This window comes from Endocarpon pusillum (genome assembly GCF_000464535.1).
Source record: "Endocarpon pusillum Z07020 unplaced genomic scaffold scaffold2075, whole genome shotgun sequence".
In the NCBI taxonomy this organism is placed as follows: Eukaryota; Fungi; Ascomycota; class Eurotiomycetes; order Verrucariales; family Verrucariaceae; genus Endocarpon; species Endocarpon pusillum.
The window spans coordinates 2,476-19,165 of NW_006916134.1; the positions used below are offsets into that span (position 1 = coordinate 2,476).

Below are 16,690 nucleotides of genomic sequence, written 5' to 3' on the forward strand. Positions count from 1 at the left end.
TGCAGCAGAATTTGCTACTTCAATTTATTTAAGCTCACGGGAACGCTATTCTCCATAAGGCAAGTTCTCTTGTGCACACAGCTCAGAGATTAATTTCTAGCTTAGTTTACTGTACAATACAACCTCCTAGGTATGTCTGTGGATCCTCCGTAGTTTTGCGTCCACCCCTTTCTGTTTCTGCACAGTACAACCTCTTGAATATGCCTATGCATCCTCCGTAGTTTTGTGTGACCCCCTTTCTATAGTGATGTCGGTACGGTAAGCATCGGCCAGATCTCCAGCTTCGAGATATGAAGCCAACGGAGTGCAATGCGGTATAGAGAATAGGGCCACTCCAATCACCACAATGTTAAGACTTAACACTCAGGCATAGCCCATTGGTTTCGTCGGCTACCTCCCCAGCCAGTTACCAGTGCCATCTACTACTGGCCAAACGACGTCCTCTCAAGATGCGCGATCCTTGGGAGGAGGTCCAGCATCCCCAGAAGGCCAAACAGCATTTCCTCGCCTACCTTCGTGATGATGTGTTCCGCTTCAATTTCTACCGTCTTCATATGTTCTACTTCATCGTCGTGATCTTGATCTTTTCTATCATAGTCTACGGTGAAGGCCTGGCAAATGGCTCGACTAAAGTCAATGGCACAAAGCTTCGATACATAGATGCTTTGTTTCTATGCTGTTCGGCAATGACAACGACTGGTCTGAATACCGTGAACTTTGGCTCATTGACATCCTTCCAGCAAGCGATGCTCTGTGTCTTGCTGTTGATCCGCAACGTGGTCTTTGTGTCTACCTTCGTGGTTGTCATCCGTCGGCATTTCTTTCGCCGAAAACTGGCCCATGTTGTGGAGCATTCGAAATCAGGTCGCAAAGTTCTCCGCGACATCGAACGTCAGGAGAGATATCAGTCGAGCAGATCGAAGCGCAGCCCGTCAACAGAGCTTACCCCGAACGGACAGATTTCTAGTCATGAAAGGAGAGGTTCACTGAGGAAGCGGCTAACTAGTAGGTGCAATATACTCACCGCCAAAGAGCTGGAGGCAGCCTTTCAACTCCTCTAACCTCAAGAATAGCTAACCCCGCCGAGTCTCGCAATCGATCAAGTGGCTACGACCAGCGATACCATCACCAGAATGGCTATGGGTGGATGCCAGCTCCCTGGGAAATTGCAAGTGTACGGAATGCCTTTCACCACCCATTTAAGAAGCTTGCTTCTTGGGGAGTGAGAGATCAATCTTACCTAGCATTTGATGTCAATTTGGACGAGAAAGGTCGCTTTAGGTTAGCTCTTATTCACGAGACTTGCCGTTGCTGACCCGACACTGTAGGGCATTGAATGAGTATGAGCGAGCAGAACTAGGTGGCGTTGAGTATCGAGCCTTAGGGGCCCTGCTTTGGATTCTAGCAGCTTACAATCTCTTTTGGTTGGCGCTGGGCACAGCCTTCTTGGTCCCGTATTCCTATCGTTCCAGTGTCGTAAACGTCCTCCACTCAACGCAACTTGGCAGCCTCAACCCTGGCTGGTTTGGGTTCTTTGCCTGCTCAACCTCCTTTGCCAACGGGGGTCTTAATCTGGTCAACGCAAATTTCATTCCATTCCAAAGCTACTATTTCATCTTGACCGTCTGTGGGGTCCTTAGCCTGGCGGGCAACACGCAGTTTCCAATTTTGCTTCGTCTGGTCATCTGGATAATGTCCAAAATATCCCCATCTGGCTCAAACTTCCGACAAACCCTCACGTTTCTTCTCGACCATCCTAGGCGATGCTTCCTCTACCTCTTTCCAGGAAAGGAAACTTGGTACCTCTTCGCCATTCAGCTGATGATCGACTGTACAGGGTGGATCCTTTTCGAAACCCTCAATCTCGGACTCCCTGCCGTAATGGCGATCCCAACAAAGGTCCGAGTCTTTGACGGTCTCTTCCAGGCAACAGGCCTCCGAACAAGTGGTGCATCTATCATCAATATGAGCTACCTTGCGCCTGCATTGCTGATAGCATACCTGATCATCATGTACATTTCAAATTTCCCCATCGTGATGGCGCTCAGACAGACGAACACATACGGAGAACGTTCCATTGGCCTGGATAAGGGCCAAACTGGTAGGGGCCTGGCGATGCATTTGCAAAAACAATTGGCTTATGATCTCTGGTTTCAGCTCCTCGCCTGGTTCCTCATTTGTATCTTCGAACGGGGCAAAATTGTCGCAGAGCAACCGGGCTTTAGCAACTTCAACGTGCTTTTCGAAGTCGCCTCGGCTTACGGGACCGTTGGCCTCAGTACTGGTGTACCGTATGACACTTACTCACTCAGCGGCGCGTTTCAGACAACATCCAAGCTTATCCTGCTGGCGGCGATGATAAGAGGGAGACATCGCGGTCTGCCTTTAGCTATTGACAGGAGCATTCTTCTACCTGGGGAAGAGCTCATGCACAAAATGGATACAGAGTATAAAGAAGACGGTGAGCTTCATTCGCAGGACGAGGCGGAAGTACGCAGAGACGAGGAATTGAGCGGCAGAAATGATATGTCTTGGGGTGAAGGTGCTGAGCAGGATCCTGAGCGAGACAATAACGGCAACATTTCCGGAGACCGGGATGGCGAGAGCGGGAGCAAGACCCCCAATCAGAACCAGAAGGAGAAGAACAGAGTGGACTTTCAGCTCAGCTGATTAAGCAATATGGATACCATGGGCTACTATGACAGTGTCCTGGCTCTCAACAACACTCCTTTCTCGCGGATTGTACCGGGACATATACGATATGCTGCACGCCTTGACGCCGCTGACACCGTGTTCCATAAATGAATTATTTCGATTTTGATAAGCCTGAATTCCAGTGACCAAACAATTTTTAGATAGACATGCTACCCGTCACCCCTTCCACCTCATTCAACGATTCGTCCTTCTTCGCCCTGCTTTTCGACGTGTCGGACTTTATGCTTGGGATAGGCATGATGAATCCTTCATCTTCACACTGCCGGCTATGGTATATTTGGCTTGACTGAAGGCAATCTCGAAAATGTAAATAGATAGGCTCTGGGCGTCATATAGACTCATTACTCTACATTCGATAAGATACAGCAGATGCTTAGAAAGTAAATGGGAGGTGTTACAGTACAAAAATCAAAGATTCTTCACGTCGATGCCTCAAACCTCAAGTTACGAGGACTCTCCTGGGAACGATGAGAACATTCTCAGGATTCTCACCGCGTCTTTCTCTATTGTGCCTCGATATGCAGGCCTTAGATGTACATCCTTCTTGTCGGTCCGGTTCACCGCGTGTCGGTTTGGAGGAGGGCCAGGTTTATGCACCGACACGTGGGCCTGAATTTGAAAAATGAAGACGTGGTCTGAGGGCTTCAGGTTGGGGGACCGACGGTCGAAGGAACCGCCATTGTATAGGCTTCGACGTGGCTAGATATAAATACTGCCAGTTGGTGAGGGGTATGCGGCGGTTCTGGTGTGCCTTGCAGCTTAACAATAATGTCATATTGGTATGAACGGTGTTGATGAGTGTTCTGTTAGACTAGGTGTATTTGGACATCCTTAAGCAAAATATCTCGTAGTTGATCTGTGTCCACACCTACCAGAACAGACTGGCCGACCTTCACGGCCCTCAGCAGGGGAACCAATACAGACAATGGCTCCGCCTCGTCATCCCTTCGTCAGTTAGAAAGTCCATCGTGTCGTTCCGTCGCGTACAATTTGATATGCGGAGATTGATCTGGCCATAAGTCTGCACTCAAACTGATCTGTGGAATGGAATAGACAACGCGGAAGCGAAACTGCGAAAGCTGCCAAATGCGACGGCCTTAACGCGGAAGTGGCCCAAAACAACACCATCGCACAGCCGAATTAGCTGGCCGGTGAGGAAATACTGTTGCAAAACTTGGGCCAGCGCTACCAGGAGTGCAAGGCAGGCTACAGTTATTTAAAGCTGCGGTTGCGGCGATTGATTATTATCGCGTCTCAAGCCGCCATACGAACGGACGAGTGATCAAGCTTGACGATAATATAGGAATGTATTGGAGAGAACAACAGCCAGTGATAGGCTGCGCGCTTCTGATATATAAAAGACGTGGGGGGGGGAGTGTCCCTAAGTGGGTGCCTCTAAGAGTGTGTCCTTAAAGAGTGTCATTAAGAGAGTGTTCGTAAGAGGAATACCCCTAAGAGAATGTCTCTAAAGGGGTATCTCAAACTGATCTTGAATTGACGTTAAGCCTGTAATAGTTCGCCGTAGTAGTTCCCCCCAAGCATGCAGTGACCGATATCCACCTTTTCTGGCGTAAAATTGGCCTATTTTCTAATTCGCCAACATAACCGCTAGTTCTGAGATATACTTCTCATTCGATGGCACCTGGTTGAGGTGCGCTTGCGGCTGTAGTAACCAATTGGAAAATAGGCCAATTTTACGCCAGAAAGGTGGCTATGTTTCTCACTCTGTTGGCAGAATGACTTGTCAGCCTGTGTTAGTTGTACACAGGTTCCAAAGCTCTTCTCCAGACCATAATCTTGGTGCTCAAACTCAGCGCACAAGATGGACAATCGCTTGCTTGCCTTGTCGCAGCTCAACTGCAGCAACGATCTCGATGACCGCTTTGGCCCTGCTGTCGACCAGTGCCGTCGTGGATTTGATTTCACATTGTTGTTCGAGCAGTCCATCTTGTTCCTCTTGCCTGCATGCATCTTTCTCATCGCCACACCTGCCAGGCTGGTGAAGCTGTGGCGATCGCAGATCAAAGTCTCAAGAAACACATTGGGCTTCTGTAAGGCAGTAAGATGATACTTTTCCGTTTGGTAGATGCGTTTCTCAGATATCACAGTTGGGTCGCAGTTATCCTTGCCATAGTATGGCTTATCCTCGTCGTTTTGTACTCATTGCGCGACAAAGACACCACGAGAACGTCTGTCCCATCTGCAATTTTGGGCTTTGTAGCAGCAATCACAATGTTTGTGCTCTCACATGTCGAGCACAAGCGATCTGTCAGACCTTCGGTGTTGCTGAATGTGTACCTTTTTTTCTCAGTACTCTTCGATGCTGTCCAACTACGGAGCTTGGTCCTTTCAGAAGGAAGCTCTCTGGTATCGAGATTCTTTGCAGCCAATATAGGAATGAAGGTTGTTTTGCTCGTTCTGGAGGCCTGGGAGAAGAGGAAGTCTTCGGTCGACGCCTATGCCAATCTACCTGTGGAGTCAACCATCGGGATTTTCAACAGAAGCTTTTTTTGGTGGCTTAATGCGACATTGCTGCAAGGTTCAAGAGTCTCTTTAAGTCCAGAGGACTTGCAAAAGATCGATACTGCACTGGAGCCACGAGCATGGGCCAAAACACTCCAAGAAGCATGGATCAGGCATTCTATTCCAAATGCCAGCCGTCGAGCTTTGGTCTGGGCATCAATAAAAGCATTCCGTAAGCCATTAGCCGCGATGGCCTTCCCACGGATTTGTCTCATCGGGCTTAATTTTGCCCAACCGTTCCTTATATCTCGATTGTTGAATCTGCTCAGGGATCCTGACAGCATAAAAAATCACAACATAGGCTATGGTTTGATCGGTGCTGCTGGGGCAATCTATCTTGGCATCGCAGTTCTTAATGGCTGGTACAAGCACCAACTGTTCCGCTGCATAACCTCATTCCGCGGCGCCATGATTGCTTTCATCTTCGATCGGGCATTGCATCTTCCTGATGGGGCCTACAACGAGTCGAAGGCTGTCAGTTTGATGGGTACGGATACTGACAGGATCTGTGTGAGCATCGAGCGTGTACACGAGGTCTGGGCACAATTACTTGAGGTGTTGATCGGAGTAAGCCTCCTTGGACTTCAGCTTGGGTGGATATGTGTGCTGCCTGTGGCTATAGTGCTAGGTTCCACGGTCTTAAGTTCTAAAGTTGCTACAATTGTACCAGCGAAGCAGAAGATTTGGGCTGCTGCTGTGCAGAAGCGAATCGCAATCACAACATCCGCCATTGGATCCATGAAGACAATTCGAATGACTGGTCTGACTCGGGCTGTCACCAGAATCCTAGTGGAGCAGAGAACTCGGGAACTCAGGCTCATGGCGGGGTTCAGATGGGTGAGTTTGTGGCTTAACTCAATAGCCAATATCCCGACCGCCTTTTGCGCCACTGTGACTTTTACGGCATACGTTGTTCAGGCCCACATCCAAGGACGCGAGGGTCTGGATGTTACCCGAGCATTTACGAGTATGGCACTGATCAATCTGGTTGCGGTGCCGGCAGGCCGCTTTCTTACTGCTTTCCCAGTTCTGACTGCTTCGCTCGGCTGCTTTGAACGTATACAGGAATATATGCTCGCACCAAGTAGACTGGACTCAAGAATCCTGTCACAGACGATGGAAAATGCAGTCGAGCTCGATAGTGTAAAGTTTGCGACCAACACTGATACTAGAACCAGGCCTGCCAATATCACACTGAGCCTCCGTCGTGGAGCATTGACTATCATAACAGGTCCGGTTGGTGCGGGAAAAACAACACTGGCCAGAGCATTGTTGGGTGAAATAGCTTGTGAAGCGGGCACAATTTGTGTATACACCACTAAGGTTGGATACTGTGCCCAGACACCATGGCTTCTGAACCTGAGCATTCGCCAAAATATTTGTGGGAGACGGACCAGTGGTCTCTTTGACGACGACTGGTATCAAACTGTCCTGCAAGCTTGTGCCTTAGATGTGGACATGAAACACTTAACCGAAGGTGATGAGACCATGGTTGGAAGCAAGGGCACGAAGTTAAGCGGAGGTCAGCGGCACCGTGTCGCCCTTGCGAGATGTGTCTTCGCACGTCCAGAAATCGTGGTACTAGACGATGTTTTCAGTGCGCTTGACAGCGAAACCGAGCAAATCGTCACGGAACGTCTGCTGGGGCCGTGGGGACTGCTTCGTCGGTTAAACAGTACAATCATACTCATTTCACACTCAGGTAAGCTCAGCACACGGCGTTATTCGTAGAATATCTCTAACTTACCTCTCTAGTCCACCATTTCCGAATGGCAGACCAAATGGTAGTCTTCGGACAAGATGGCTCGATAAAGCATTGCGGCTCTAACGTTCAAGTAGCAGATGTCTATGCTGTCATGGAGAGACCGGTCTCACAGTCCATCAGCCGACAAGTTGAGGGTGATTTCTCTGGAGCCACCTCCCAGAATCGCAATACCTCTGAGAAGAGCAGGGAAAAGGTCTCAATAACCTCAGGGTCGACAGGCTCAACCAGTAAATCCTCTACCTACCGCTACTATGCAAATTCCGTAGGCTGGCGAAAGGGCAGCATATATGTCCTCTTTCAAGCTGCACATATCATCACCGTCTCGGTTCCTCAGGTGTGGCTTATGTGGTGGACCACAGCTGGAAGTGGGAGGCTTGCAATGTTTCTGCCCATCTACCTTTCGTTCTCTTTTCTCCAGCTATTCAATCAAGGAGTAGCTATATGGTCAATTCTTGTTTGGATCGCTGCATCGACAGCTAGAAGCCTTCACTGGGTGTTGCTAAGGACCACGATTGAGGCCAGGCAAGCTTTCTTCGCATCAACCGATCTAGGGGAAATAATCAACAGATTCAGCCAGGATCTTACCCTTGTAGAGCAGGCTCTACCTCAGGCAGTCATGATGACGGTTGGCATGTTTTTCATGCTGTGTGGTCAGTTGGCTTTGATCTCACTGGGCTCTTCTTATGTTGCGGCAACACTTCCCTGCTTACTCATTGCTGTCTACTTTGTCCAATCTTTCTATCTCCGCACATCACGCCAACTAAGAATTCTGGAATTGGAAGCCAAGAGTCCCGTCTACTCACACTTCATGGAAACCTTGGATGGCTTGACGACTATCAGAGCTTTTGGCTGGCTGGAAGAGTCCAAAGCCATCATTTTTTCCAGGATCGAAGAGGCGCAGACTCCGTACTACCTACTATTATGTATACAGCGATGGCTCAACTTAGTCCTTGATTTGATCGTTGCGGCTTTGGCTGTTATCGTTGTCGCTCATGCAGTCAGCCTTCGCTCATCAACGAGCGCCGGGCGCTTAGGAGTATCACTCAATAATGTGCTTGGTACAAGCACTATTCTATCGTACCTCATCAATGCATGGACTCAACTCGAAACTTCTCTTGGGGCGGTTGTACGAATAAAAAATTTCGAATCCGACATTGTGCCTGAAGCACGTCCTGATGAGAACCATGTTCCGCCACAATCGTGGCCTCAATGTGGACAAGTGGACATTGAATCTGTTTGCGCGACATACAAGGAAGGCCCCTTTGCTTTGGAGGCGATCACGATGAAGATTGAACCCGGCCAGAAGATCGGAATAGGTGGAAGAACTGGGAGCGGCAAGTCGTCGCTTGTATCTGCCCTACTGCGTTTGCTAGATCTCCACACTGGGTCCATCATCATCGATGGAGTTGACATCAGCTCTGTCCCACGATCGTTCATTCGTGATCGGATTATTGCCGTTCCACAAGAAGTGTTTCTGCTGACTGGTTCTGTTCGATTGAATCTCGACCCCGACTCACTACAGGAAGACGAGAAGCTAATAGAGATACTCAAGAGAATAGATCTTTGGAGAGTGATAGAGAGTCGTGGAGGCTCGATTGTGATATCAACGCAAACCCCCTTTCGCAAGGGCAGCTGCAGATTCTAAGCCTAGCAAGAGCTCTACTTAGAAAGAGCAAAATCGTGATTCTAGACGAGGCAACCAGCAATCTGGATACTGAGACAGATGAGTCAATTCAGCACATCATTCGAGAACATTTCAGCGGATGCACAATCATAAGTGTCGCGCATCGGCTGAGCACAATTCTGGATGCAGACAAGATTGGGCTGTTTGAGGAGGGAAGGCTCGTGGAGTTCGACAGTCCGCGCAATTTGTTGGCGAGGGGCTCAAGATTTAAGGAATACTACGACACCTCGCAAAGAAATCAAAGATGAGCTTGCACAACTGGTGGAGATATCACCAATTAATCGACAGCAGGTTGTTTTGAAATGGAAGCCCATAGCTTGGTACTATTGCATGGGCTATTGGCGCCCAAGAGGTCGCCCGCGCTAGATTTCCGGCAAAATGATCACGATTCCATCCGCTCTGACAAAATCGTGGTCCATGATAGGAAGAAGAAGTGACAGCGATCGGAGTAAGATATACTCTTTCTGTTTTGCGCAGCCCAAAATTGTCCTGCACTACATGATTCAATGATAACCGCAGCTGGTCCATGTTGTTCTAGCATAGAGTATACCACCCCTTCGAAATCAGGCTAACTGCAACATCGAGCAGTGCTTCGTGTGAGCTAGTCCGGCAACCTGGCTGTCCGCAGGCCTCTTATTCAGATACGCTCGGTGCAGCTTCTCCCAACGTAATAGCAATGCATATGGTGGTACTTTCATCACGCAGAATGTACGGCCTGTCGCCCGCATGCCTTTCCTCCAAAGGCACCTCATTCTCCGCGGTCTGCGTCTCGTTCCTGTAGAACTTGTGGTTGATCTTCCCCACGAACTCAGCAGCGAGCTCCGCGTCATAGCATTTGGGCTTCCTAGATAGAAGCGACAGGATCAAATACGCAACCTGCCGCCTGGGCCTCTCCAAAGAACCCTGCTCGCCACAGTCACCGAATTCGGGTCCTGTCGGCCGCAATTCGGCTCTGGTCCGAAGTACGCTGATCAGAAGGTATACGCTCAGAGTAAGGCTGAGCGCCTAGAATGTGAGGCAGATATCGAGTCCTGACAAGCTGCCATGTCCTCTGATCTATGCGGCGGAGGAGTGAATTTGGCGCCGGGTTCAAGGATTCCACTTCATCTTTGCCGTTGAACTCTTCCACATCATCATTATTCGGAAGCAGGGCGAAGTGTTGATTCTTCCAGCTTGATTGCAGAAATCGGGAAAGCATCTTGAACGATCAAGTTGTCATCTTCCTTTGAAGGCTTAGAAGTGTCAACTGGTGCTGGACACATCAATACATGTGACGAAAGTCCAAGTGGCAGGCTTTTAGTATGACCGATGCATATGAGAAAAGACAGTATATGCTCAGGTGATCCCCATGTTAACCTCGCGATGTTCTCTTTCTTGTCTCTGACCGTCGCTCTCCCTGTTTTCAATATTCAGAGGGTCATGGGGCACTCTGGAATCTGTTAAATGCTGACGTTTTCCCTTGTTAGGCTTTATCATCCTCTCCAGTGCCAGCGCTACCCTTGCCCATCCAGATCTCTCCGCTTTGGGACTCCTGAGCCGGTTGACAATTAGAGTCTCTTCCGAAGTTTGCAGCATAGGGCCTTAAGGCTCTATATTTTAATATGCATCTGTTTATCCTTCGTAGCCTACCATCCTAAATGCGAGCACGGTTCTAGGGCGGGAGAGCACCCATCTTCTCAAGGAGCAATATCTGCAAAATCAAGGTGCCCGTCAGACCAATTTATTTGTCTCAATGGTAGTCAAGTTCCCCCTCCCTCTCATGGTTCTCGATTTTCCATCCCGCTAAGCAGGTTTTCGTTTCTATCGGAAGGAGGTGGTTGTACGCCGTGGAGGCATCGATCCGTACACGAAGAGTGTCCCTGTAGCTTCCAGCCAGGGTTCAGTGTATCAAGGTGATGAATTTATCGGTCGGCACCGGGTCATCACATCGGGGTCGATGTGCCCACTGCCGGTTGCGGTTGCGGCGCATATGCTGAAACAGAATTTGAACTGTCTATGATATAGAGATATAATACATCGCTACTCGAGAAGTTGGAGGTGAAGAATGGCCACTCGGGAAAGGAACATGGGACTAATACCACGTCGACGTGGAAGGAAATGGTATGTGAATGTCTTTTGGGAAGGAGTTTGACGGACGGAGAGTAACATTTATTCAGGTTCCCACTCCATGGACCTCTGACGCACCGGTTCCCCATTCGATGCATATTCGTCACACATACTATGTATAAGTATGCGGTGTCCTTGTGTGAAGGTGAAGGTCGTAACGGTTGATCTTGCAAGGGATTCATTCACCACCGAAATGGCCGCGTTCCTTGGGTCAACAGCACGATCATTCGTTGCAAAGAACAGACTTCGATCATATAGATGTAAGCAATGAAGACTGAACACTGGTTGTAAGCACCTCGACAATTGACGGTTTTCGTACGGATTTGTATTTGGGGGCGTTTATTGGAAGTTTGCGGAATTTTATTTTATTCAAATCTGGCAGATGGCATGGATCTATTGAGCGGACAACACCAACACTGAAAGGTCTCACGGCGAATTCTTGCTCTCTCTCAGGGATACTGCATACTACGCACTTTACTACAGGATAACTAGGTGACAATGGAATAACTTTGCATGCTTCCAATCTGGAACTCGATGGTGGAGGGCAAACGAGGGTGGCTTGGCAATTGCATGGCGGAAATCCTGCCAAGACTTCATTATGAGAGTGAAATCCAGAAATATGCTGGGATTCCAAAGTATGGCTTACGGCAAAAACATCCCAGGACACATTGCCGACCTGTCAGGGATGAACGTATGAAATTTGACTCTGTGTGCTGAACAAAATATGTAGTTATGACTCTGGTATGAGGGATCTGCGCTCTACTCCGATCACGCGATCCTGCAGGAGGCCGCACATGGCTGCCTGGCCTCTCATCTTAAGTGAGTTGTTCCCCCAAGGCGAACATTGTTGTAGAACAGGAATTCAATCGTCCGAGACTCGAGTTGTAATGTAGGGAAGTACAAGGTGTAATAAAGTAGAGAAGCTGAAAGCGTTCTGGCTTTCCTAAGGCATGGGTCGGATGTGGTATGCAAAACGGTAGATTGGATTCGGAGAAGTGATAGCGATTGTCGTTGGAACACTTTGGCCCGTGCAGTGTCATGATGGGAGCAATGAGTAGCCTGTGTTCATTGGCGGCTGTAGTAGGGCTGACGAGCGATTGGTCCCGATCTGCGCTGACAAATGTGAGACATTTTGGGAAGCGTGGTAGGCTTTGCCACGAAACCGTTATGCAAGGATGTTGATAGGGAATTGCACCCGCAGGAATTCCAACCTCACTCCATCCCATGAATATTTTATCTTTCATCCCATCCCAGAACCAACGAATATAATTCAAAGTGACCACTTAAGGATGACCAACCACGTTTGAGAATCATCGCCAGGCTTTTTGGGGGCATTTTGGGGGCATTTTGGGAACCCACCAGCTTCTCTGAACACCGACTGCATCTCCCTTCACCTTCATACTCTTTGGTTCCTGTACTCTCGATTTCTCAGTACCTGGGGTAATATCTCTCTGCTATTTGGTCAGCTTTGGGGTTTGTCGAAGTCTGCGAGCATACGTATCTGCGTCTGATTCTCAGCGGACTCGAAAGAACTTAACCACTTCTCGGCTTCTCTTACGTCCTTGTTGAAGTTTTCTGAAAGATTTCTCAAACAAAACAACGAATCCAAGCCGAGACATGACCCAAATCAAAACTGTGGAGACACAAAGAGGTCACATCGAATGTGTGCAGGCTCTTCACGGTCGCACTCGCATTTCTTGGCACTTCCCCTTCCCACGAAATGCCCATCAGGATCAATATGTCAATTGGAATATCTAGTGCACTTGGGCCCTCCAAATGTCCAAATCAGAAGCATGTATATATCTACAATACCAATCCTAAACCAAGTCTCACACATCCATCCTGCCTGCTGTCGTGGTCAATCTTGATGTTCCTCCTGCTCCCAACCCCTCCCAACTTCGGCGTTGCCATTCAGTTCTGCTCTTTGTTATTGTCTGGAGCTTTCAGAGTCCGATACTCCGTCTAAGGGTCTCTGAACCAAGTGGATCAAGCTCTTCTCGCTGCCTGGCAACAATTGTTGACGCCGGGCCCCAGCCGGGGTCCTATAAAAAGGTCGCCTTTTCTCTCAACTTTCCCTTTCTTCTTTTCTTTTTCTCTAGAAGACATTGATTTGCTGATGACTACTTGGTATTCTGAAAGCTTTACAATGTCTTATATGCAAGGAAATCTTAGGAGAACTGTTGGCTTGTTCAGCAGGTCTCCGAGTCCGGCGGAATCAATGGTTGTGTAAGTTCCACTCCTCTCCTCCTCTTCATTGCCTTCCTTTTGCTTGATGTTTTGGCCACACTGGATATACACACAACAGCACCATCATCACAAGGCATCTGCACAGCCCACGTAATTCTCGGCCCCAAGGTTTCTTCGTCCGTCGGACAATCGGCTTGTTCTGCTTGCCGGTCACACCTCCTACTGGAAAGCTTGCACCGCTACCCCTGTTTTACCCCTATCTTTTTGCCTTTGCCCAACGACTCCTACTCTTAGCACTGCTGCTCACTCCCATCATACCTCATCGACATGAACACCTCGCTGTCATCTCGCACCTCACTGCTACTCTGCTCGCTTGCTTTCTTGTTCTGCCTCAATGTCTTCACACTTGTGGTGCTCGTTGTGGCATATCATTGTGGTCATGCCATGTTGCTGCTACCATACCTTTTCAATACCATCATGCCCAATTGTCACTGTTATGACATAATACTACTACCATGTCATGGTTGTTAACCTTTATCATTGCTGTCCTGCCGTATCACTCTGTTATATCATATCCTTGTTGTCATATCATACCATTGCCAGCATCCCATACTAATTTGGCCATATCCATTCCACATTTGAAGTACTCCCAGACCTATTGTCAGGCAACAACATTTGTTATATGGTCATGTCTTGTCCACATCGTGACGTCCTCCCAGAGCTACTTTCATGCAATATCCTCGGCTGCATGCTCAGATCTTGTCCACGTCATGAAGTCCTCCACTGCCCCATGTCATGCAAACACCTTGGCTACTTCGTTATGCTATCAATCACTTGCTAACTCTTCTTCTTCTAGGCATCTCGGAAGAGCACCACCCGGTGGCACGGGGGCTTTCATGCCTGCCGAAAAGTCTAGCTCGCTAGACAACCGCCGGGCACTTCGTGAGTCGAGGTTGCGTCCCTGGCTTAGTTCTATTGATAGCAGCAAGGCGGCCACTCGGCTTCAGGAACTCCGGAACCGGCGCCAGGCCCGTGAGGATGCAACTCGAGCCAGGTCACAGGCCCCTTCCAGGATGGCTCTGGAAAAGGCATCCACTACTCAGGTCAGGTCACAGGCCATTCGACAACCCGCCAGGTCACAGGCAACAACAACGGCGGCTCCGGATAAGGCTTCCACTTCTCAGGCTAGGCCACAGATTTCCCGGGTCCAGGAGGCGCTCAACCGGATCCAGGTTCGTCGGGATACACAACAAGCTAGGCCACAGGCTTCTACCCAGGCGGCTCCGGTTGTGGCTTCCAGGTTTCGTCCTGTGGGTGAATCAAGGACCATGGAAATCCTTGCTAAGAAGGAACGCGCCCATGCTCGGCTGCAGGAGGCAAAGAATGGTGTTTTTGCGTCTCGGTTGAGAAGACCGCAGGCAGTGGCAAAGGCCCATCACTCTGAAAGCAAGCTGGTCGTCCCTGAGGTATTACCAAATAAATCTGCGAAGCTCCCTTCCTCTGCATCTTCGACACTACCTAGTGGTGGGCAATCGTGTTCGAATACCCAACGTGGTGCTGGAGCTGCTAATTCTTCTGCGAGACTTGTCTCAAGGTCGAGTAGATCCTCCACCCGTGTTGCGGATTCCTCATTGCCTGCGGGTGTGTATGAAAAGGTACTGAGAAAGGGCTCACATGGACCGGCCTATACTCTGAACAAGGTGTCCTGGAAATGCCGGAACGGCTGGGAAAACGTCTTCTCCCCCCCCGATCGCCCAGTGGTAATAGACCCTGAGCCTGAAGGAACAGAGACGCATACCAGCAATGTTGCACTCTTCATTTCGCCGGCCCCGCGTTATGAAGAGATAGGTAAGACATCCGTTCACCCGGACTGCGCCCGGCCCCGACGTAGACCTATGGCACCTCCGCTGCCAGTACCCCCGTCTGATCCGTCAGTTCGCGGGCCGGAAAGATCGGAGACGCGCCTTACTAGCGCTGGATCCGTTGCAAAAGAAGGGCCATCTGAGAAGAGGCCAGGTTATTCGAGCAAGTCCCGGTTTTTCCATCTGCGCCACAAATTGGGTCCCATGCCTTCCGGAGAGCCTGCCCATAGGTCTGCTGCCCCCCGGCAGTCTTCCCTCAAGACCGGACCAAGCATGGACAACAAAACCCGCGGTCGGCTTCTCGGATCGGGTGCAACAACGAACAATCAGCCGCTGGGTCCCCCAATGGCCAGGAGTTGGGGGTGTTTCTGTCTAGAAGGAAGACAGTAAGGCCTCCGGGTGGCTTGGGACGCCTTGCCCAACCCTGCCAAATTTTTTGGCGTTTTTATTACACTGCTCCCTGCTCATTGTTGTATGTTGTTTGTTGTCTGCTCCTCGGGCCTCGGCAGCGGTGGTGGTACTGGTGGCAGCGTTGCTTTTCAACCCCCAAATCACAAAATCGGGGCGCCAGACCAAAAATATCATCAAAGAACAGCACAAAATCATTCGAAAAATATTTGCTTTTTCTTATCGCGTTTGGAGCAAAGCAGTGTATCGTCTTGTTTGCGGTAGTTGTTCTTTTCCAGGATTAGGACCCGGACCCTCTAAGGAATCTGGAAAGCGTGCCAGGACGATGTGGCCGTGCAACACCAAGCGGGAGGCTTGGGCCAGAATTGCCATTTTTAGTATTAGACGTCTCCGAGTCTAGCTGTCGAGGTCGCCATCAAATTGTGAGCTTTACCACAGACACCAAGATAATACACCACACAGGCCTCTAGGGGTACATGTTCTCAGTAGCATATCAATTCATGACCAAAGTTGAGTTGTGCTCATTAATTCCAGAACATGAGCATAGAAACGACAATAGATCTAGAATCATGGCGTCGACATGACAGTACATTGAGATTGCCTCGCATGTCTTCCCGCTTATGCCATTTACCTACCATTTGCCTATCTCTGCCTTTGCCTCGTTCGTCGAATTCGACGAGAAGTTAGATGGTGCTCGAAGAATCGTGATTATCAAACACATACTCGACCACCCCAAGTCACCATCTCGCTTCTGCTAACCAGTCATACAGCGTCACAAGACAGCCGATTATGAATACCCTTAATCAACATTGTGAGTGATTGTGTCATGGGCGCTCGTGTGGTATTGGAAGCCTTCAATAGGACAGGTGCGCTAGGTTAACGATAGCGGGCATTCCAGCCGCTCACCTTGACAGAGGATTTGGGTTGCTGTCTGGTGGTGAAGTGAGGAACGGGGAGTAGGCCTCCTCCATGTTTTGCGATAGGTAGAGGAAACCCAACGTGCGAAATAGTGAAATTGGTGGCTGTCATTGCCCACAACAATATGGTAGGAGTCGAGGTAGGGATACAGCATATGAAAGGGCCTCACGATAGAGGCAATTTTGCAGTTCATCCTTCTTCAGCTAAACGTCTTCCGTGGACGTAACTCAGATAGAACGAATTCGCTATACTTGAGGATATCGGCCAAGAATGAGCAAGAAGAACCTAACGCCGCCGCGTGATATTCACATCGGGAACATACGACCCTATGTAAGCAGGCTCAATCCGTAATGCCAAAATTCTATCCAAATAAACATCGGTTAGGGAGAAGGAGGCTTTGGGAAAGAATAGATTAGAGGTTGGGAGATGAGAGGTCACATTGACAATGGTAAGGGTTTCATGATACTGAGAGTTGGTAGGGAATACTGCTTATAGCATGCAATGATCAAAAGTGTTTGACAA

At 49.2% G+C, this 16,690-nt stretch overlaps 4 protein-coding genes across 4 annotated transcripts; 3 read left to right on the top strand and 1 right to left on the bottom strand.

Moving 5' to 3' along the window:
* Positions 1 to 449: 449 nt before the first annotated feature.
* On the top strand, positions 450 to 2,670 carry EPUS_08359 (uncharacterized protein; the record flags this gene model as incomplete). The annotated part of the gene is made up of 3 exons (XM_007803233.1): positions 450 to 1,005; positions 1,074 to 1,281; positions 1,329 to 2,670. The coding sequence occupies 3 exons, from the start codon at positions 450 to 452 to the stop codon at positions 2,668 to 2,670; spliced, it is 2,106 nt and encodes a 701-aa protein (XP_007801424.1).
* Positions 2,671 to 4,947: 2,277 nt separating this feature from the next.
* Positions 4,948 to 8,648, top strand: EPUS_08360 (uncharacterized protein; the record flags this gene model as incomplete). The annotated part of the gene is made up of 2 exons (XM_007803234.1): positions 4,948 to 6,940; positions 6,994 to 8,648. The coding sequence occupies 2 exons, from the start codon at positions 4,948 to 4,950 to the stop codon at positions 8,646 to 8,648; spliced, it is 3,648 nt and encodes a 1,215-aa protein (XP_007801425.1).
* Positions 8,649 to 9,320: 672 nt separating this feature from the next.
* On the bottom strand, positions 9,321 to 9,885 carry EPUS_08361 (uncharacterized protein; the record flags this gene model as incomplete). The annotated part of the gene is made up of 2 exons (XM_007803235.1): positions 9,321 to 9,619; positions 9,672 to 9,885. The coding sequence occupies 2 exons, from the start codon at positions 9,883 to 9,885 to the stop codon at positions 9,321 to 9,323; spliced, it is 513 nt and encodes a 170-aa protein (XP_007801426.1).
* Positions 9,886 to 13,876: 3,991 nt separating this feature from the next.
* EPUS_08362 (uncharacterized protein) lies at positions 13,877 to 15,232 on the top strand (the record flags this gene model as incomplete). Its single annotated transcript, XM_007803236.1, has 1 exon — positions 13,877 to 15,232. The coding sequence occupies one exon, from the start codon at positions 13,877 to 13,879 to the stop codon at positions 15,230 to 15,232; it is 1,356 nt and encodes a 451-aa protein (XP_007801427.1).
* Between the last annotated feature and the right edge of the window lie 1,458 nt (positions 15,233 to 16,690).